The 22,251-nt window shown below is 33.5% G+C and overlaps 2 protein-coding genes across 2 annotated transcripts in view; one reads left to right on the forward strand and one right to left on the reverse strand.

The window, feature by feature from the left end:
- The window catches only part of LOC120329268 (mitogen-activated protein kinase kinase kinase kinase 3-like), a 362,445-nt gene extending 344,113 nt beyond the window's left edge, over nt 1-18,332 (forward strand). Inside the window, exon 24 of the mRNA XM_078118751.1 lies at nt 18,298-18,332. Coding sequence (XP_077974877.1) covers nt 18,298-18,317 — 20 coding nt within the window. The 3' untranslated portion in view covers nt 18,318-18,332. The remainder of the gene's footprint in view (nt 1-18,297) is intronic.
- The window catches only part of LOC120330499 (titin-like), a 281,688-nt gene that overhangs the window by 109,667 nt on the left and 149,770 nt on the right, over nt 1-22,251 (reverse strand). The window contains exons 117-159 of the mRNA XM_078118750.1: nt 21,564-21,760; nt 21,097-21,260; nt 18,392-20,674; nt 17,361-17,639; nt 16,730-16,996; nt 16,066-16,353; nt 15,296-15,426; nt 14,827-14,962; nt 14,393-14,538; nt 13,718-13,934; nt 13,138-13,328; nt 12,767-12,860; nt 12,483-12,564; nt 11,963-12,151; nt 11,696-11,886; nt 11,228-11,469; nt 10,827-10,950; nt 10,585-10,752; nt 10,344-10,441; nt 10,028-10,196; nt 9,753-9,900; nt 9,408-9,603; nt 8,862-9,051; nt 8,226-8,495; nt 7,712-7,825; nt 7,354-7,506; nt 7,094-7,235; nt 6,764-6,888; nt 6,263-6,462; nt 5,765-5,919; nt 5,274-5,458; nt 4,830-5,093; nt 4,404-4,623; nt 4,044-4,200; nt 3,744-3,918; nt 3,193-3,551; nt 2,879-3,010; nt 2,427-2,690; nt 2,095-2,319; nt 1,373-1,597; nt 873-1,038; nt 453-637; nt 251-365 (exon numbers count right to left, since the gene is read on the reverse strand). Of these exons, the coding sequence (XP_077974876.1) occupies nt 251-365; nt 453-637; nt 873-1,038; nt 1,373-1,597; nt 2,095-2,319; nt 2,427-2,690; nt 2,879-3,010; nt 3,193-3,551; nt 3,744-3,918; nt 4,044-4,200; nt 4,404-4,623; nt 4,830-5,093; nt 5,274-5,458; nt 5,765-5,919; nt 6,263-6,462; nt 6,764-6,888; nt 7,094-7,235; nt 7,354-7,506; nt 7,712-7,825; nt 8,226-8,495; nt 8,862-9,051; nt 9,408-9,603; nt 9,753-9,900; nt 10,028-10,196; nt 10,344-10,441; nt 10,585-10,752; nt 10,827-10,950; nt 11,228-11,469; nt 11,696-11,886; nt 11,963-12,151; nt 12,483-12,564; nt 12,767-12,860; nt 13,138-13,328; nt 13,718-13,934; nt 14,393-14,538; nt 14,827-14,962; nt 15,296-15,426; nt 16,066-16,353; nt 16,730-16,996; nt 17,361-17,639; nt 18,392-20,674; nt 21,097-21,260; nt 21,564-21,760 (10,021 nt within the window). The remainder of the gene's footprint in view (nt 1-250; nt 366-452; nt 638-872; nt 1,039-1,372; nt 1,598-2,094; nt 2,320-2,426; nt 2,691-2,878; nt 3,011-3,192; nt 3,552-3,743; nt 3,919-4,043; nt 4,201-4,403; nt 4,624-4,829; nt 5,094-5,273; nt 5,459-5,764; nt 5,920-6,262; nt 6,463-6,763; nt 6,889-7,093; nt 7,236-7,353; nt 7,507-7,711; nt 7,826-8,225; nt 8,496-8,861; nt 9,052-9,407; nt 9,604-9,752; nt 9,901-10,027; nt 10,197-10,343; nt 10,442-10,584; nt 10,753-10,826; nt 10,951-11,227; nt 11,470-11,695; nt 11,887-11,962; nt 12,152-12,482; nt 12,565-12,766; nt 12,861-13,137; nt 13,329-13,717; nt 13,935-14,392; nt 14,539-14,826; nt 14,963-15,295; nt 15,427-16,065; nt 16,354-16,729; nt 16,997-17,360; nt 17,640-18,391; nt 20,675-21,096; nt 21,261-21,563; nt 21,761-22,251) is intronic.

A 22,251-nucleotide genomic window follows, 5' to 3' on the forward strand; every position in this document is an offset into this window, starting at 1 on the left:
ATTATCACAAATGTTATTCTATTTTTTGCTCTGGCTATTTGTTATATGAGAACTTTAATTATGATAGGCTTATCAGTCAGAATTCACAGCATATATTATTGTAGTAAATGGCCCAGTTCATGACTTAACAAATTGAGTAGCATACGTAAATAAAGATAAAGTACTTCAGTCAATGGAAAGTGTAATCTTGGATGCTCGTAGGGAGTAGAGACCAGTAAGCAGTATGGGAAATATTAGATTTTTTACTTACCGAATTTTGACTTGACCAATATAGGATCAGAGATTTCACTAGGTTCTGACAATCCCACTTTATTTTCACATGAAACACGGAAGCAATATTTACTTCCTTCGGTTAACTTGTCAATCTGTGAAAAAAGAAAATAATAATATAAAGAAAATCAGCTTAATTAAGTGACACAATAGTTAACAAAAAGATTAAAGGATCTACTCACTGTGAAAGTTGTTTCTTCCAATTTATCAGAAACAGTTTGCCACATTTTTCTTTTGATATCTCGTTTTTCAACTAAGAAATTGGTAATAGGAGATCCGCCATCTTCTTCTGGTTCCTCCCACTGTAGTGTGACGGAAGTTGATGTGATGCTTGTCACCAACAAATTCCGAGGAGAATCTGGCTTGTCTGAATAATATGCTCGTTGATTTGATATTTAAGTTACAAAGTTGCATAAACAGGATATGATATATCAGGCCAATCATATTTCTATGAAAAACCAAATATAACATAGCCATTATTTACAGTAAAAGAAATTTTTAATAATTCTCCCAAGAATGAACCGAACTAAAATTTTGTGATGCATGATTAGCATATCTTGTACATCAATTTTGTGCTAGTTTTGGTAATAAAGAACACTTACCTATAACAGTGATTTCAAATGGTGCACTATTTTTTCCATGTTTATTACTGATAGTAACAAGATATTGACCGCTATCAGATCTTTTAGTTTTACGGAACATCATGTTTATATTTTCAGAAGTCATTTCCCAGTTCCTCTCAATCTCAACCAATTGATCACCAGATTCCTGCACATAAAAAAGAGTTAAAATTTGTTTATCAGACATTTTTCAAGCAGTAAGAATTGAATAAATACACCTCATTGCACAAGTACAACTATTTGCCATACTAGGTATTGTATCCTAACTTTCTTTCATTTATTTTATTATATTATTTCTCTGTGGTTGTATATTTGTCCTGTGTAAAATATTATTTTGTTCTTATGTTAGTGAACATATACCACTTTTTTGAACCCCATTTTTTTAATTCTGTCGTTTTAAACCCTACTTTGAAAAGTAATCATTAAATATTTATTTTTATCAATCAATAATCTTGAACGTACAAATAAGTTATTTAACTTACTTTGCAAAGAGAAACTTTTGGCTTTGGAATGGCTTTATAGTTTACAATGACTTCTGCATTTGCTTCACAACTGCAGGTGATATCTTTATCAGGAATGTAAAGTGTAGGTCGAATTGCAACATCAATGATTCCCTCCGTTTCACAGAGAGCTGTAGAACATTTCGCGGAGTATTTTCCTCGATCTGATTCATCAAAATCCTCAATTTCAAGAACATGTTTCTTTCCCTGAACATAATGTAGGTTTTAAAACTGATATCAATGTATTAACTGTAAAACTTGTGTGTATAACTGATTTATTCGATTGATTGATGTCTATATAAATATGCTAAGAAGCAAAATAGTAAATCCATGAATAAATATGTATATATTATATATAAAACCAGATAGTCAAGTGTATTCAAGTGAAAAAGATACGGAAAATCACAGCATCTAATCTATTCAGTTCCAATGAGGTATGACAAGAGCTAAACAGTAATTAACTGAAATACATTTAAAACAGAACTGCTAAAAGATATGGAAAATCACAGCATCTATGGTTCTATGCTATTTAGTTCTAATGAGGTATGACAAGAGCTAAACAGTAATTAATTGCAGACAAATGTAGGATATGTGGAGGAACTGACAAAAAATAATAAGCGGTCAGAGCATATCTTACCAAATACGGCAACAATAAAGAGCAGTTTTGCAAATGGAAATAAAATTACACAATCAAAAGCTCTAACCTCTTCCAAAATTTTAATGGACCTTTTTCTATTTTCCTTCACTTCATCGCCATCTAATCTCCATACAATGTTGAGATTGGGTTTATTCAATTCACATACGAGTTGTACATGCGATCCAGGTTTGAAACTTGTATCATACAAGCCCTTGATAAATCGTAAAGGAGCTTCTACAACTTTCAATTTTGCAGAGATCTCACGACCATTGCATCGACAGGTATACGTTTTCTATGAAGACGAATTTGGAGTTAGAAAACAATGAGAAATAATTACTCATTGTTACAACTTAACAAAACTATGAAGGCATACTAGTGACTTTATAAAATGACGTTTACCTCATCTGTGCCCATTTGGCAACTATTAATAACCAAACTTCGTCTCGTTCCAGAGGAAATCTCATGAATCTTCTCAGTTTCATTACTTCCTAATATAATAGCTTTTCCATTTGCAAGCCATTGTACTTTCCCACTAAGATTTGATAGTTCAACAGTAAAGACTGCACGAGTCATTTCTTCAACTTCTTGGTCTTCGAAACCAGAGACAATGTTTGCTGGCTCTTCCAACACAATTAGTTTTGCTTGATAAATGCTTTCATTAATCTGAAATTAAAAGATATGCAAATTATGCAATTACCGAGACGCATTAAAATAGGAGTATAAAAAAAATACCAAATATAAAAACAAATGGGAATCCAATTTATATTGAATAAAAACAAGCATACATTTATACGGGACAAAATTTCGATAATAAAGGCTTTGACAAAAAGATTCTAGAAAGAAATAGTCACCTGGGCAGTAATTAGAGATCTGTCATCTCTTAATGAGCAATCTCCTATCTCGAGTGTATACTTTTTGCCTTCGGCTTTCATTGCTATTCCATTTCCTGACTTGAGTTCAACGCCATCTTTTCTCCATGTGAGCTGAAAAAGATGGAAGAGCACTTTTGCATAACCGATGATTACATTACCATAAATACAAATCTACAAACAATGTTAAAATGGCCAATATGAATTATTTCTTTGCAATGGTCAATTCTCATCATGCTAAAATTATAATTTAATAGGTTATTGGTGAGTATTCATCAGCAAATAGCCTAACTTACCATAGTGTTTGCTTTGTTGGAATGACAGACAAAAACCGCCGTCTCTTTCTCACTAACTCTAACATCATTTGGAGGTGTCTCAATACCAATAGGGACAACTTCCAATTCAGCAGTTGCCACAACATCTTCACATGTGACTGTAATCTTGCCAGAATCAGAAATTAGTGCTTTGTTAATCTTTAACACATGTTCAGCCCCATCAGATGTGATATTGAAGCGATTATTAGACTTTAGAATGTTTCCATTCCATGCCCATTCGACATTGTAAATGGGTTTTGTTACTTCACATGTAAAAACTGCTTCATCTTCATTGCAGCACCAAATATTTTTTGGTTTGGTGATGAATCCAGGAGGCAATTCTGTAAAAAAAAATATAGAAATTGATGTTTAGAAATATAAAAAATGGGAAAAAAATGCAAGATCTACTTTTATTCACTATATCAATTGAGTAAGCTTCAGATACTATTTTACCTATTATTCCATAAAATGATTATTCCAAAAAACTACTTCCTATAATAGTATAAATTAAGTCGGAAATTTATAAAACTTACCGTTTACAGTCAGAGAAGCCGATGTGCATGTAGTTTCACCGAAAACTCTATTTGTGTACTTTCCAGTTTCTTTCATTGAAATATTATCAATCAATAATCTACGAACACATCCTTCTGATACAAAAATGACGCGTTCGGATTCAGTCAGAACTTCATCGCCACAAAGCCATTCAATCTAAGTAAAAAAAGATAAAAATTAATCTATTGAATTCATAGATGAGTTGCGATGTTGCATGATAAAATGGCATTGAGATTGAAAATATTATTGGTATATATGTATTTAATAAAGGTAATAATAACCTCAACGTTTGGTCTTGATAATTCACATTCAAAAATAATGTTGTCTCGTTCTGTTGCAACAATATTTTCAAGTTCTCTGACATAAAATGCAGGAGGATCATCAACATGCAATTTGGCACTTGTTGACAGGTCATCAAAGCAGCATGAAACAGTGTTTCTGAATAATAAAATGAATATATATATATATATAAATAATTATTGTGACAAATAATACATATGCTTTATTTTTATTGACAAGAGGCTAACTGCAGCACACCAAATGAATCAAGAGCAATATATGTAACCTTTTATTCTAATTATGCTCACACATAAATTGAGTAGTAGTAGTTAAATACTGAAGCATTGTACAAAATGACTTACCTATCTTCTACAACACAATCATTGATAATGAGAGTTCTTGTTTTGTAGTCTTCACTTATTAAATATCGTTCATTTGCAATAATTTCAGACATTTTTTCATCTTCACCCATGTACCAAGTCACAACAGCATCTCTTGGTGACACTTCACATGTGAAAGTTGCGGTTCCCATATGTGGTATAGAAACATTTTCAAGATCTTTGATGAAGCAGGATGGAGCGGCTAAAATTGAAAAATATTAATTTGACAATTATGCAATCTATTTTTTCATTGTTCACAAGCAATGCTGAACAATCTATTTGCTCATGAGTGTATTCTAGTGATTCTAAATACAATATTCAAAAATGAAAACATTTGTGAAATCATAGACGAAGCTGTAAGTGACAGAAATAATCAATACTGATAGGTAACCTATATTAATGCCTTACCTTTGATTACAAGTTTTGCTGATGATTTGACATATTTTGCCACAACAGTATATTCTCCAGCATCCTGCATAGTCACCCACGGAAGAGTAAGAGTCCTAACTTTTCCGTTTGAAGAGGCAACTGCATTTTCGCCAAGTGCAACAGGTTCTCCATTTTTGTACCAGAAAACTTTTACATTTTCATCGGAAACTTCACACGATAAAGTAACCTTGTCTTTATCAAATGCTGTTGTCTCAGTCAGTGGTGAAGTAAAGGAGATTCCATCTAAAATACAGTTACCTGATTACCAACATAGTTATTTTCAAAATTTACTTGGACATAAACTCCAAAAAACAAATCATAGTATTACTACAAGTACAAGATTTCTAAGACTCTTATCACAAAATATGGTCGAGCTGCTGATTTAGCTCCAATCGAGATAGACTGAAAACAAGTGCTCCATACCTTTTACGTTCATGTTAGCAGTGATTTTCTCTGATCCAGATTTACAAGTATATTTTGCCATATCAGATTTGCAAATATTTTTCACAATGAGTGTTCTGGTTTTTCCTGAAGCAACCATTTCATATTTGTTGTCACCATGTTGAATCTCAGTCTGATCCTTATACCACTGAACTTCACCAGAGATTCTAGAATAGGATTTGGATATGATTATATACAAGTAAGTAAAGCTCTAGAAACGTGATGAAATAGCCAGTTAGTTACTGTTAATAATACATTAATTAATACAATCTGAAATTCAATATACTACCATTACAAAATTCAATTTCCAAACGATTATTTAAACTATTTATGCTCGTCTCAAATCTTTTCTAAAAAGACTTCAATTTTTTTTATTTTTTTTTTATATTCAAAGGTGCCATTTTAGTACACCCCTCCCTGTAGAGTGATAAAGGCTCATGTCATAATTGAAATAAAATAAAAACAAGACAAACCTGCTTAGTTTACAATCAAAATTTGCAGTTGGTTGGAATTCCTCTGCCTCAACATCTTTCATTTCTGTTATCTTTGCCAGGCCTTCTTTTACTGTTAATTTGGCTTTAGTAGAAGCTTGACGTACTGTACATGTAATGAGACCTTCATCTCTTACCTAGATTTATAAGAGATAAAATATCGTTAATTAGATAACCATAACTGCTAATGAGTAAATTGTTGTGAAGTGTGAAGTCCAACACTGTGGTCATTCATTATGTAACAAATTCACACCGTTAGATTACATAACTTAAACTTGAGAACATGAAGAAAGTTCAGCATTTTACAAGTTAAATTCAGCTTCAAAAGTTAACAAGGTTCCTGATGTCTTAGTTAACATATTTGATGCAAAAATAATACTACCGTAATTCTGGAGAGCAAGCAAAAAGGTTTAAAACATGAGAAATATAATGAGCCTGATTGTAGATGAACCAGGTAAAACAAGACTGTAATACACTTACATCAACATTCGATATTGTCAAATATAGCTTCAGTCCATCACGTGTAGGAATGAATTTTTCAGAAGTTTTAATGATTTGGTCTTTCTGAAACCAATCTACCTCAACAGCTTTCGTTGTATTGATTTCACAGTAAAACTTGGCATTTTCACCCTCAATGACTTTCTGCTTCTTCAAATTTTTGGTGAATTTTACATTCAGTTCTAAAAAATAATATTAATCATTAATTTGATAACAGAAAAAAGTCCACCTCTAAGTTAAAATGAACACTTGAAGAAACCAGTGGAGGTAATACAAGAAAGTTGGTATGAGATCAAGCTTGAATGGTTTTAATTACAGAAAAAATTCACCTCATATTCAGATTATAATTTTAAGCGAACATTTAAGTAAGCAATGGAGAAAACACAAGTTGTCAAGATGCCAAGCCTAGATTAGATCTAAACTTTTTAAAAGAAATATGATAGATTAAACATGTATTTTTATAAGAATGAGTAATATAGTTACCTTTGACAGTCAGCTCCATAGTTGATTTTGAATCTGAAGCATCACAAGTCCATTCAGTGTCATCATCCATTTCAGTACTTGAAATTAACAATCTTCGCTTCACGCCATCACTTTCAACTGTGTATCTGGGTTGAAGTAGTTTAACAGATTAGCATAAGAAATATATAAGCCAACAGCAATGTTTATATTGATATATATTTTGCTTCATTCCCAATATAGACAAGATATTTAAATATAATGACCAATAATCAGCCTAATGCACGGATTAGGTCAAATACATAAGACCAAATAAACTACATATTTTCAGCTATGTATGTGTTAACTACTCACTTTTCACTGGGAACAATTTCCTGTTTGTTCCGTAACCATTTAACAATGCCATTAGGTCTGCTGATTGTACATTCCATGATAACTTTATCCATTTCAATGCATGTAACATCTTTGAGTGGTTTGACAAAACTGACTGGCGTTTCTAACAATAGAAAACAATCGGTTTTATTTTATGTATATGATGATCATAGTTACAAAAGCGCTGGTGGAGAATTTGACAAATAATCTAGCCCCCAAGATGATGATAGAAATATGCTTACCAATAACAATAAGCTTAGCGACTGATTCTGCTTTCTTTGATATAAATTTCACAGCACATGATTCTCCCAGTTTGCAGTTATGCAACTTAAGAATTTGTTTTTTTCCTTCCATAATTATTTCAATGTCCTTGCCAGCTTTTAGTTTCTTATCATCTGGAAAACAAAACACCAAATAGACATAAATTACCTTCACGAATCCAGGATATACTTTCAATCATTTTATAATTTTGGATTGCTTCACTCCATCAACAATTATATATATATATATAGATTTAATGTGCATTATGCATTCAGTTATTACTTTTGATTAAAACTAGGTCGGCAAGATTGATAGATTTCAAAAAATTACACAACAAACCTTTAAACCATGAATGAGGAATATCATCATAATTTGTTTCCAATATAAACGTCGCAGTATTCTTTTCAATAACGGTGACATCATCCAGTGGTTTGACAATCTTTACTGCATATTCTGGAAAATGTTAAAATCAAATATTGTTTGGTTACATTACATTAACATATAGATACTTTTTGGTCACCTTCTTTACATACACACCACCGGGCAGTCTATATGCATTATGCACTATAAAAGGCAGAATCGATTTAAACCATCATTGAGTTTTATTTAGTGCATATATTGCATATATATTAAAGCGGAATCGATTTGATTTAAACCATCATTGAGTTATTATTTTAAGCCAGTACATCACATTGAAGACTGGGGACTAACTGGTATACATATGATATTACAGTTAAACCCAGTAAAAAAAAAAAAAAAAAGTTGGGTCAACATGTATTAAACTTCAATTAATGTATTATCTTACTTCAAATGTTCTCTTCAACAAAGCAAAAGTAAACAGGATCTAACATACCTTCAACATATAAATTGGCAGTTGATCGTTCTTCCTCAGCATGGGCAGATATTTCTGCGCCATCATCTTCCAAAGCGATTGAGTGAAATATCATCCAATGTTTTTTATCATCAACACCAAGTTCAATATTATTTGAAGCAGCCATTTTTGCTCCATTTTTAAACCATCCTACTTCAACGTCAGAATGAGATAATGCTATATCAAATCGAACTTCATCTCTTTCAATGACACGTTTTTCAGGTACTTCTTTGATGAACTTGATAGGACGAGCTGAGAAACACAAAATAGATAAGGTTAATTATTGCTCAAAACATTAGTACTAAAAATCTTGGAGTAGCACGAGGACAGAAATTTCAATATTATCCTGGGGGAGAGGAAAGCCTATATAAAGACTTTAATCATATTGTGAACATGAACTCTTGTCCATATCAATCCAAGTCAGGTATATCAGACCAGTTGACCAGTTATTGGTTTCAGATGTATGGACTACAGAGCAATAATTTGACACATAATTATCCATCATGAAATTTGAACCTGCAAGTCATCGCAGGGTAATCTGAGGTGTGATGGCAGATGTGTTCCTAATGCTCATCACAGTGCCCAAATCATTTAATAAGAAGGAAATAGCTTGGATACCTTCAACAGTTAATTTTCCTGTGGTTCTAACATCATCAGCATCACAAGTATATTTTTTTTCATCTTCAAATGTACAGGATTTAATGATTAACGCTCTACGACATCCTTCAGATATGATTGTGTACTTGTCAGACTGGTGAATCTCGAGCCTGGCTTTGTACCATCGAACGATAGCACTTGCACGTGAAACCTGTGCAGAATAAAATTCATAGTGGTTTGCAAGAAGAGACAAATAGACAAAATTTTTTAGTGATTATGTACTAATAAACCAATAGCAAGAGAATATTTTCTCAATCAGAAAAATTAGATAAGAGAAAACACCTTCTAACAAAAGTGTTGCTTTTGGGGCTTTAATGTTAATAACAAACTTCAAATAAGACATAAAAAGTTCTACATGGGCAATCTCACCCTGTGGCATATAATATAAGTAAAACAAACATAAGATACTGTCTAAATCTTCAAGCTTTCAAGCATTGCAACACTGTGCTAATACATGTGTATAAGTAAATATATGTGGCTTATGGTAAACAGCAGCCATCCTCTCACCTGGCACTCAAATATGACTTCCGATTTTTCTTCAGCTTTTAAATCCTTCAGAGGAACAATGAATTCCACAGGTGGTTCCAAGACATTCAATCTTGCGACAGAGCTTGCATTTGAAGCAACAATTTTAACAGTTCCTGTGTACTCAGGCAAAGACTTTTTGATGTGCATGCGATGTTTTCGCCCAATGGATTCAATACTGTAAACATAATATGCATGCATTAATTAATGATGCCAGTAGCAACTAGGACAACTAATTAATTCATAGTAACCTCTATATTATGCTTCATAGAGATTTCTAAACACATGATTGTCAATGTCAGTATAAGCTAACATGTATTCACATACCTTATATTGTCGTCAGGTTTGACAATGTTTTCACCAATGTACCATCTGACATGAACATCATTATGTGATATTTCACATTCAAAATTAGCTTGTTCGCCCTCAAGTACTTCCAAATCTCGCAGATCTTGACGAATTTTGATGTCTCGTCCTGTAAAAGATAAGATCTCGAGTGTTGAAAAGCAATTAGAGTTTCTCACAAATATGCAGATTTTTTTATTTAACCCAAGAGCAAAAATCATAAAATCCAGCGATATATAAAATGCTGAATCACTTACCAGCAACAGTGACAGAACAACTTGTTTCATCAGCCTCACATTTACAAGAATAGTCATCTTCGTCTTCATACGTTATTTTAGAAATAACAAGTTTTCTCCATTTGCCTTCAGATATAATTTCGGTGTGATCACAAGATGAAATTTCTTGTCCAGCTTTAAACCAGGAGACCTTGAATGAATATTGGATATTTAATACCGAAAACAGAAAAGTACACTTTTTGCTGAATAGTGGACAAAAAGACAAACTAAGTTAGATCATAGATACAGGTACATCTAACAGTTATTAGCCAGATTTGTCTCTAAAATTATTAATTACCTTTCCAGTTGATTTGCTGACTTCGCAAGCAAGTTCAACAGTTTCCATTTCAGTAATCTTGATATTTTCCAATTTCTTGGTAAATACAACGGGTGCTTCTGTAAAACAAATGAATGAGTTTTTGATAAGCGGGCATTCATCGATATGAATCTTGTGCGTCACTGGGGCAAACGCTCATTCATCTGAAAACAGCAAATGTGAGATCAGAAAATACCTTCAAAAGCAAATGTGCCATTCGTACCTGAAATAATCACATTGGCAGTGGTGTGTAGTCCGGCAGCTGTGAATGAAAACTCCCCAGCTTCATGAGGTGAGACATTGCTTAATACGAGTACATGCTTGCTTCCCTCAGTACGGATCTTCACTGAATCAGCTCTTGTCAGCTTGACACCATTTCTAAACCATGAACCTGAACGAGAATATTCAGTTGGGAGTTTACAATCGACCCGAGCATAAGCTTATCCTATAGGGATCAAATCATACCTTGAACATTTGGTAAGCTCAATTCACATTCTAGAGTTACAGAATCTCCTTCACTTGCAGTTATATCACTCAGTTTGCTGATGAAATTTATTGGTGTACCTTCCACTGTTAAGGTAGCTGATCCCTGGAGAAAAAGCATTGAATATGTTTAATCCCTTTAAATGTATTTTACAATGAAGTGCAGGAAAGCAATCAAATCACATTGTTTTAATGCGTTGTATAAACTGTGTATATTTTAACGATGAAAAGCAGCATCAGTTGATTTGTTTTAAAAATCCATTAAAGGATAATTACAAGTTTATTGACTAATCTGACAAAATTTAAAAATTTATGTATTTCTGCAAAATAAATCTATATTCCAAGTGGAAGTATGAGGTACGGTAAATATGATAAAAACAGACCTTTATATTTTCGGCTTGAATGGAAATATCTCCTGTATCCTCAATGTCAACATTTTTTAAAGTTAAATGGTGTTCACGTCCCTCCGATTTCATTTCTACAGCTTTGGAATGAATGAGCTTCACACCGTTCTTGAACCAAGATACTTTAACATTTTCATGAGTAAGAATACAGTGAAAAGAAGCATCATTTCTTTCCAAAACCTTGCAATCATCAAGTGGTTTTTCAAACTGAATATCACGAGCTGTGAGATAAATAAACAAAGCGTAAACATATAATTAGAGCCTTTTGTATACAAGTGTATACAGATGGATGCTAAAATACTACTAGCATTTATTAATAGTTTAGACATTTGTAATTCCATTATTTTTAAATAAAAATAATAAAAAAATATTACAATTTATACAGTAAGTACAATATTTGAAAATTGAAAATTAGTTACCTAATATCATATTTATGGTAGTATTTACCTGTTACAGTCAGGTTAGCTGTAGTTTTATCCTCGCCAGCATCGCAAGTATAACTTGCTTCATCATCATAACTAGCTGTGTTGATGACCAGACGATGCGTATTGCCTTCACTACCCACTTTGTATTTTGCCTCCTCAGATTTCTCCGATTGTAACCTTGTGTCATTTTCAGAGATGACAGTGTTACGGTCCCTGTGATTTAAGAAAATTCACCGCAATTAGTTTCTGCCGCGATAAAGATAGGCCAATTGTCAGACATTTAACTCACTTAATCCATGTAACTGCAGCATCGTCCTTGTTTAATTCACATTCAAATGTAACACTTTCATATTCAGAAATGGTTTTATCTTCCAATTTTTTAGTGAAAGTCAAAGATTCAGCCTCTTCACAAACAACGACAGTGTCCACTGCTTCCTGTACTTCTTGCACAATTTGAGTTTGGCGTACAATTTGTACACTGTTTAGAAAACAAAAACAATCTTTTTTATCAAAAAATATTTCATATGATTAAGTCTATTCTCAGAATGTTAAGACTAGAGAAAAGTTAGTTAGTGTATAGTTTGCAATGTTGACAAAAATGGAATAATATGTTAAAATGGTAGTCCGTGATTTACCAAAATAGAGTTTCATTGTTGCCAGTTGTAGCAAGCAGAACACATAATTGACTAATTTTGTGTCAATTGTATTTTACTGCTAAATAGTTCAACATGAGCCAAAATTGCCAACTTATCTACTGTGGCCAAGTAAGATTCATTTTCATTATCCTAGTTTGAATAAAGTATACTAACCTTTCTGAAGTGGTTTCAGCAGACGACACAATGCTGCTCTCCTTGACATGAATAGATTCTTGAGTTTGTTCCCATTCTTTTGCTGCTTTGTGATGTTGGATGAATGTAATGATGAATGACAATGGAACATGGAACGAACATAAATAATGAAACATGAAATGAATTATACGTGAATTAATGTTAATTCTTAGGATCTTTGGTGACATGGAGATTCATTTACTTACAATTTACAAAAACCTGGTAAACAAAATAGTTTATTTTATGATATTTGACATGAAATTTACCCTTTGGAGCAGGAGATACGCTCAGTGTTGTCTGGTCCTGTGCAGATTCAGTAAAATAAACGCTGTAGGTTGCAGCATCAGTCATAGTGCATGCCTGAAAATGAAAAGATGCAGATTTGCATTTTAAAAACAGATTAATAACGATAATTATTAACGATAACCAACAAATACCAGATAAATAATATACAAGAACTACATCGGAGTAATTACTCCCATTGAACGAAATATTGCAGGCTTTGTTACATGTACATAAAAAAAATTTGACAATATGTCTTCATATAATTTTTGATGTGTTATATTTTGAAAAGATACTTTCCTAAAATACCAATCTACAAAAAAAACAGAATAAAGATCGAACAAATCAAAAATACCTTGATAGACAATGAATGCTTTCGCTTTTCACTTTTTATAATATAGCGTCCGTCATCAACCTCTATTTGAACTTCGTTCTTAAACCATTTGGGAACAGCTTTGTCAGATGAAACTTCAACTTCAAACGTAGCTGGTTGTTTTTCTACAGCCTTTACAGGTTTGAGTTTGGAAGTGATTGCAAGAGGAGTTACTGGAATAATACAAAAAATTATTTGAAGGTTAATATTCTCAGATAGACTTCAACTTGGTAACCATTATATTGTTTGACTTTCTAACACCGTTTTTTATTAATATATATTAGGTTGTCATACTATCCAAAAAAAAATTTTTTTTGCGAAAAAGTACATTCTTGACTTTTTTGAAGTTTTTTTTATTTCCTGTAGATTATCCACACATAAAATTGAGTACTTTTCATCATTTAGATTTGTGAGGTATAAGAGGTGGATATATTGAGGACGTTAATTGCAGTGATAAAGTTTTAATATGTTTGAAAAACTATTACTTCGACATTTGTTTTGTCTTATAAAGTATGTAAAACTTATGACTGTTTCGTTGAATAAGAATACATATTAAACTTACCTTTGCATCTGGTAATTACATCAGGGTTAGGCCTAGCTTGACAGCTAAATTCAGTCTGATCCTCTTTTTCAGCTCCTCTGATTTCAAGAACGTGTTTGGTTCCATCAACTGAGGGTTGATATTTAGCAGTTGGATAAATTTTATCGCCTCTTCTGAACCAAGTTACTGGGACATCGGGATGGGATAGCTCACATTCAAGAATCGCTTCATCTCCAGCCTAAAAGATAAGAATACCCAATTTTAAATGAGTAATATCGTCAGGATAAGATGACAATTTAGAAATAGGGAATCCAGACGTAAGCAAAAAAACATACAAAACGGTTAAATTGCTTATAACCAGAAGGTGGGGATTATCAACACATGAGCATTGTGGCAGAACATTATGTGAATTAGGATAAGATTTTTATATTTATCAAGGGGGAGAGAAATCACACTTCTAACAACGGCCTCTTGTCCTGTTATCAGTCCACGTAGTATATGGTAACCAGTTTTTCGTTTCAGATGTATTAACTTCTTTGAAAAATAAGTAATATATCACTACAACTAAATGATAGAGACTTATAGTAATTATTGGAATTTGATTGTACTATGTACAGTACGAAAACTAGATTCAGTAATACATGTATAAGCAATTATTGCAGTGTATCACAAAAAGCTACAATAAATAGGTCCTACCTCACAAACTTGATCTTTCAATTCCTTGGTGAAGTGAAGACCAGGAATTGGCTTGAGATCTACTTTTTCCAATGCATCTTCATCTTCCACTGAAATATGTCGAATCTTTTTCTTTAGTCGAGTAATTTCTTCCTCTTCTTCAGCAGCTGAACGAAACAAAGTTGGTTTATTTTTTTTTCTGCACTCAAAAACGTTTCTACTGTATATTAATATCAGTGCTAGAAATAAATTTTTAGGGAAAAAATATTAATCTTTGAGACAAATCTCTAAGAACAAATTAGTGAAGGAGTTGATAAAAAGTTCCGTTTGATACGTTCATATGATTGGATTTGCTGAAGCGTTGCTGCATCGCAATATCTGAATTAATGAAAGCGTTGTAACTAACACTTTAATATAAAAAAGAAAAATTGTAATTGTAAAAAAGTAATACTTACGGACAACAGATAGTTGCGCAGAGCACTTAGTATTATCGTCAAAAGCACAAGTGAAGGTTTTCATGTCAACATCCTTAGAATCAAGAACAATAAGACGACGGAGTTTCTTCATGACCAGGATTTTATATTTCTTGTTCTGAACAATGATAAGTGAAATTACATACAAGTTTGAATGCCATAAATTATTGTAAAGGACTAAAGGGCTAAATAAAAACGAAATAAAGAGCAATAATATCTAGCTTAAGTCACTTGCAACTCTTCAGTATTGTTAAGTATTGAGTTGAAGAGTTAGGTCCTTGCTTATAGCACACTTGCATAGAATAATACCATATCAATTCCATGGTAAATGAGATATAGTCATTGTGCATTCGATAACTATTTGAAACAACCATAATTATCAATATTCAACAGATATGAGGAAGAACAATGTTTATTACAATTCAAGGTAACATCAACAATGTTTATATACCTGTGAGGTGATCAATTCATCTCCAGCATACCAGTTTACTTTTGAATCCTCGCGAGAAACTGTGCATTCAAATGTTGCATTCTTTCCCTCAACCACTTTTTGCTCAGTAAGTGGTTTGGTAAATTCATCAACTAATTAAAAAAAAAATTGTTTATTTTTGTTTTTTTCCATGTACTGTAAATGTTTTGATAAATGCAAAGAAGCCCAATAAACTAATATATAAGGCAGCTCGATATAGTAGCAGAGTGAAACAATGAACTGAAATTTTCGCTCTACTGCGACAGCGGAATAAGCTTTAAAATGTCAAAAGGTAATACCTAAAGTTCCAAATTTAAACAACGCTAGAAACAACAGGAATAACAGATAAAACTGTCAGTCGATGAAATATTTTCATTAGCCTTTTCGTAACTTTGGCTGGCTGTAAACTGTGGTTATTCAATACTCAAAAATTGTAGAATATGACTATGCAGAAAAGGCATAAAATGGTCCGGATCCACTTTTTAGGTGGAAGAATTTCATTACATATGAACTCATTGCCTTCGAGGTAATGACATAACAGGCCTTCCTACTCCATAATGAAGCTTTGCAATGCATGATTAGGTGAGCTGAGCGTATTTATATGTAGAAAATATATCAGGTCAGTAATGTGTATGATTTATCAACCTTGTGTATGTGGCATAGTTTTGATGATAATTAGGTATTCGGTAATGCAAAATAGATTTAATGCTGTTGTGAAAGTGATGAGTGATCCTGCAAAGCATTCCACCTACATTTAGATGGGAATAATATCTTCGTCTGTGATTCAGTTACTTCATCATTGTCCATTATTCTACAAGTGAACACGGCGCCTTCATCGACTTCACGGGAAGCGTCAGTTATTATTAATCTTCTCATCGAACCTAACACAGATGTACGATACCGAGGTCCAGGTTTTAAACGAGAACCATTACGATACCATTGCACTCTGGCTCGGTCAAGAGATGTTGTGCATTCGAGGGTTACTCTCTGCCCTTCTTCTATGGTCAGAGTTTCCGGAAGAGGTTTTTTGAAGACGACGGCTGTTTTGGTGAAGTATGAATTGATGATATTGATAGGGAATGGTGATTATACTATCATGATCAGTTTTATGACCTACTATTATAATCTTCACTGCTATTTTTTTTAAATGTGTATTGGAGATTAAATTACTGAATTATTGGTACTGAATGTGAAACTAGTTTTTGTCAAAATGTACATATTTTGTACATAATAAATATAATCCTTGGAAATTGAAAAAATCACGATTGAGACCTATGTTTTGAATATCATAACCACACTAAAATTTATAAAATTTAATATAATATTTATTGCACCCATTTTTCAAATTTGACTAAGAAAAAAAATAGAATGACAATTTAGAATTTAAACTTCATAATAAGCATAGGTTTATCATACTTGTATCAACTTTAATCTGGGCAGTTGATTTCACAGAAGGATTGCTTTTCAAAGCACAACTGTAAACTCCTTCATCAAATTTCACGGGTTCATTTATAGTTAAAGTTTGCGTTTTTCCATCATCAACGATGATGTATTTAGACCCAGCATAGATACGTTTATCTCCTTTAAACCAGACTACAGATTCTGAAGGATTGTCCAACTCACAAACAACAGCGATTGTTGCACCTTCAGCAACTGTTTGATCTTCCAGTTTAGTTTGGAAAGCTATTTTTATTTGTGATTTTGATTGGTATGCAATGGCGTTTTTATATTTAAAATATGGAAATGGGGTAATGAATGGTGATAAAAGAAAAAGATGAAATAAATATATTAGGAAAATATACTTCAATTGCTTGTTTAAAATCAGGGTATTACATATATCTAACTCTATATTACACAAATTAGTTTGACAAGCTTTTACTATATATACGGTTGATGAAAGACAGCAATATGGAACTTTCATCAACCATGGCAAAGACATGCCCAATGTAAAAAAGGATATTTTATAAACATATTTTAATTACCTCGAGATAGTTATGGTTTGATAAAATTCTTGAGTTTTACTACAATAATAGAAAGTCGTTCATACCTTCAGGCAAATGCACCAACGCAGCTCCTGTTTCACAAGTGTCATAATCTTCCAGTTCTGCTCGAGCAGTGATTTCTGCTTCATCTTCTGGTTTAATGTTCTTTATCTTGAGAATATGACGAGCTCCACTTGCAATGATTTCATATTTCGATGAAGGAGTGATTTTGACTCCATTGCGGAACCAAGTTACCTTAGCCTTGGGCTCGGTAACAGTACAATTGAATTCAGCATTCTCACCAATACGTACTCGCTGTTCCTTAATTTTGTCGATAAAATCCACTGAAATAAGAATATTATATATTTACGACCAAGCTAGGTAGGAAATGGAAAGATGAATTCATGTAAATGTGTTAATGAGAAAATGATATAACAGGCGTGAGAAAAAGATAAAAAAAAAACGTTCCAATGGGTAAATTGAAGAGATCATCAGAAAAGGATCTAGAGTAAATGGGGCTCCAGGAGCATATGTACCCATATGGAGGTAACCTACTTTGTCCGCTTACTTTATATTATATCAAGTTGCATAAAGGGACTGAAACCTATGGGCAGGGGGTATATTCACTTGGCTAAAACAGACCGTCCCCCAACTCGTAATAGAACTGAAATATTCTCAGTTCCACCGGAATGCTTAAGGAAAATCGAAATAAAATTATGACCTAACCCTAATCCGAATTTGCCCTGGTACATGTTCTACAGGAGTACCGAGTGAAAAACTGGTCAATCTTTAAATCTGGTATGATTAACTGTGGAATCATCAAACTGGGCCCAGAGTGGTAATCAAACTGAGAAACCGTAATTAAGATAATATGACTATATATCTTTTGGATAACCTCCCCTAGAATAAGACAAGCATAAAGAAGCAAATCAAAAAAGTATTATGATGGGCATAGAACCTTATATCTGTAAGAGACCGGTAAACAATAATATCTAACGAAAGAGGATGTAAAAAGAAAATAAGCCTCTTGTCTCGCATTTATATGCTGCATGATTCATGGATGATGTGATTGGTGATTTGTTCACTCGCCACTCACTGAAATTTAAAATACTTCGTTTCTTGACAAAAGAAACTTCTAGAGTAGGTGACGTGACATCCTTGAGTATAGTCACGGATTGGTATTCCTGTTTTTCAATCAAGGGCCTCGTCTCTGCGGCTTCGGAAATAGTGTGAGCATGAACTACAGAAGACCTTCTTCGAGATGGTTTTCGTACAGATAGTTGCAGTGGCTCTACAAACACTTCGTCATCGGCTGAGGGTTTACGCATAGTTGGAGCTGGGAGTTCTTCTACTGCGATCTTAGTCGCTTCCACTTTCTTTGCCTTAGTAACAGTCTTTGGTGCTTTGTCGATTTTAATTTCCTCCGAACTCTCCCGCTTCGTAATTTTCCTTTTTTCTGAAATGCTTGATATGTCATCCATTGAATCTTTGCGTTCTTGAGTATCAACAGTCACTGTCATTTCAGATTTGTCTATTGCCATTTGACGTTGGAATCCGATTCTAGTTTTCATTGCCGGCTTTTGCTCAACTGTTTCAGTTTTAGTTGGAAGTTCGTCCACAACTTCACGGATTGGTAACTTTTCTTCAGTAACATCTCGTTCATTAGGTTTTGTCGGTTTGGTTTTCGTTTCAATCTTTTCTTCAACTTTTTCTATCTTTTCTCGTTTTACTTCACCCGGCTTAGTTTTCTCAACGATTTCTTTCTTTTCAACTTTCTTGTCCTTTTTCACAACGGAGACTTCCGTTTTCACTTCCTCCTTCTCTTTCGTAACCTTGGCTTTTGCAGCTGCCATTGGTTCTTTTTCAGTGACGTCACGGGGAGCATCGGCTTCTGGGACAGCTTCAGCCTCCCCGACGCCAACTTCCTCCTCAAACGATTTTTGTTTTCTCACTCTTTCTTTTTGTTTTTGGCCCTCAATAAACTTCTTTTGCGCTTCGTGGCGCTCTTTCAATTTTTGGATTTGTACAGTTCCGGGTGAAGGCAATTCTGGTTCTGGTTCAGCTTCTTTGCTACCAACAACTTCTTTATCTTCTTTTTCAGCTTCTTGAGCTCTTTTTTCTAAAACTTCGTCTTCAAAAGATAATCTTTTTACAAGATACTTCTTTGATCGTTTTTCTTCAGTTGTTTTCCGTTTTTTCATGATCGATTTTAATTTTGGCTCTTTTTCTTTAGTCTCTTCTTTAACTTCTGTTTGTGTTTCAGTAACTACTTCAGGTTCTACCTTTTCATCTTTAATAACTTTCGTTTCAATTTGCTTAGTTTCAACAACAGTTTCATCGACTTTTGTCTTTATTTTAAGCTCTGGTTTCTTCGATTCAACTTCTTGTACTTTTTCAGTTTTCGTGATCTTTTCAACTTTTTCTGTAGGTTTTTCTTTCGGAGCTTTGTCAGTTTTAGTAGTAACAATCTCATCTTTCTTGTCTATAGTTTTTGGCAGCTCGTCCAGCTTTTTCTCAGGTTCTTTTTTGGAAACCGTTACAATGGTTCCTTTCTTATCAGTAACCTGTTTCTGTTCAACTTTGGTAGAAACTTCTTTCGGTTTTTGTTTTGCTGGAACAACGTCTTCGACAATTTCAGTGATGACAGCAGTTTCCACTTTTTCAGTTGGTTTTTCGTCCACCTTTTTCTTAGTCTTAACAGTCACAGTTTCAACCTTTTCAGTCGGCTTTTTATCGATCTTCTTTTTTTCTGGCGTTGGTGTGCTTATTTCTTCCACTATTTCTGTGGTGGTAACGGTTTTTGTTTTCGTTTGTGGTTTTTCGTCAACAGTCACAATAGTTTCTTTCTTATCCGTGACCTGTTTTTGCTGAACTCTTGCTGAAATTTCTTTTGGTTTGGGCCTTGCTGGAGCGACCTCTTCGATAATTTCGGTTGTAACAGTAGTTTCCACTGTTTTGGTTGGTTTTTCGTCCACTGCTTTCTTAGTTTTAACAGAGACTTCTTTCTTTTCTGGCTTTGAAGGCAATGATGCTTCTATTTCTGTCGTTGGCTTTGTTGTGGTTATTTCTTCGACAACTTCAGTGGTGGTAACAGTTTTTGTTTTCTTTTGAGGTTTCTCTTCAACTTTTCGCAACTCTTCCGTTACATCTATTTTCTTCTCTTGCACTTTTTTCACTTTGCCATCAACAACTTCTTCAGTTTCAACTACAACAGTTTCAGTTTTTGTCGCAGGTTTTTTATCTTTCTTTTCAATGACCTTTTTAATTGTCTTTTTGAGAATTTTTTTCTTGACTGCAACCCCACTGTCTGGGACGTCGTCAACTAGTAGTTCAGTAATATCTTGGCTGACAATGACTTCTTTCTTTTTGGGAAGTTTATCTATAATAGGTGCGTCATTAAACAAGGAAAAACAACCCCTCAGTCTTATGACTTGCCAAAAATTTTAAAACAAATCTTCTCGGTTCTATTTGATTTAAGAGTCTTGTTGCACACTAACAAAATGTATTTCTGTAAACGTACGTTAAAGAAATACATTTATGTTAGGGTGCAGCAGGATTCTAGAATTAAATAGGATAGGCATTTTTTTTTTGCTAGGGCACCCTTGCATTAGATGCATATGGATCCACTTGTACAAAGGCATTGAGCAAGGGAAGGTGGTCAGTCCCGCGTAACCCACAATAATAATAATCTTTCGGTATCACTAAAAAATTAATATAACACAAGATAAAATTGTGTTTTTAACAAGACCAATAGACCAGTCTTTGAATATTTGGGTGAAAGATTAATTGATATGGACTTACCAGCTCTGACAGTCAAATCAGCAGTAGATGAGTGCGGCCCAGCAACTAAGCGATAGGCACCCATGTCTGAATCATCCAAATTTATTACAGTCAAAGTATACTTGTTCCCGTCCTGTGTCATTTCGTACTTGTCGCTTGGAGATAGGCGTTGATTTCCCTTGTACCTGTAAAAAATATAATGACAATATAAGAAACCATTTTAAAATAAGTTCAAAGTTAAAAGTCATTTATTTACACAGCAGTCATTAACTTGCGAGATCAAATAATTTTGTTTGGGCTGACGCAGCATTTTATTATACATAAAATCTGATTTTGGTATGCCTGACTGAACCGACACAACATTTTAATATCTACGGTAAATAACCTGATCGATACACGCGATTTTTAGCTTTTTTTAGCCAAATTGTAAGATGAGGAAACAAAATAAGTTATTATTTTATGTTTATTTTCTGTAAAATCCTTCTTACCAATTGACTTCAATTTCAGGTACGAAAATCTGTAATTCAGCTTCAAATGTAGCAGATTTTCCGTATCCTCCTGAAATGTCTTCAATATCTTTCAATACTTTGACACTTTCAGAAATAGACATACTCCTCTGCATGAATTGGAATAAATCATTTACTTCTGCAGCTTCAGATGCGACGGATTCAGTTTCAGCCTTTTCCTGTTGAATTTAAAAATATGTTTAATATTTTGTGAGGGCAATATCCAAGTGGCTAAGACGTTGGGCTGAAAAAGTTGGCATCACAGATTCAAAACCACGAATTCGAATCCCACATCCACCGACTTGTGTTTGTGTAATGAATTGGGTATGCAATGCCACACCAGTAAGATTCAGATCGGGTCTTTCAAAAATAGGCAGTAGAGCCTTGTTAGAAGTGAAAAGCGTGTAAAGTAGTTGTAATTTATGGATAGCTATTCCTGCGGCAAACTTGTATTGACAACTAGATAAAATTCTGGTTCGACATATTATTAGATAGATCAACTTTTCTTTCCCGCAGAGAAAATATGAAAAAATCTTATTAGACCAAAATAGCTTGATTCAGTGTGACACATCGACTAGACCAGAGGTTCTCAAAAGGTTGACCATTATTCACGGAGCCCCAAAATATATGTTAAAATTGTTACTTTCCAATTAATATTCCTGAGTAAGTT

Source organism: Styela clava, chromosome 12, assembly GCF_964204865.1.
Source record: "Styela clava chromosome 12, kaStyClav1.hap1.2, whole genome shotgun sequence".
Lineage (NCBI taxonomy): Eukaryota > Metazoa > Chordata > Ascidiacea > Stolidobranchia > Styelidae > Styela > Styela clava.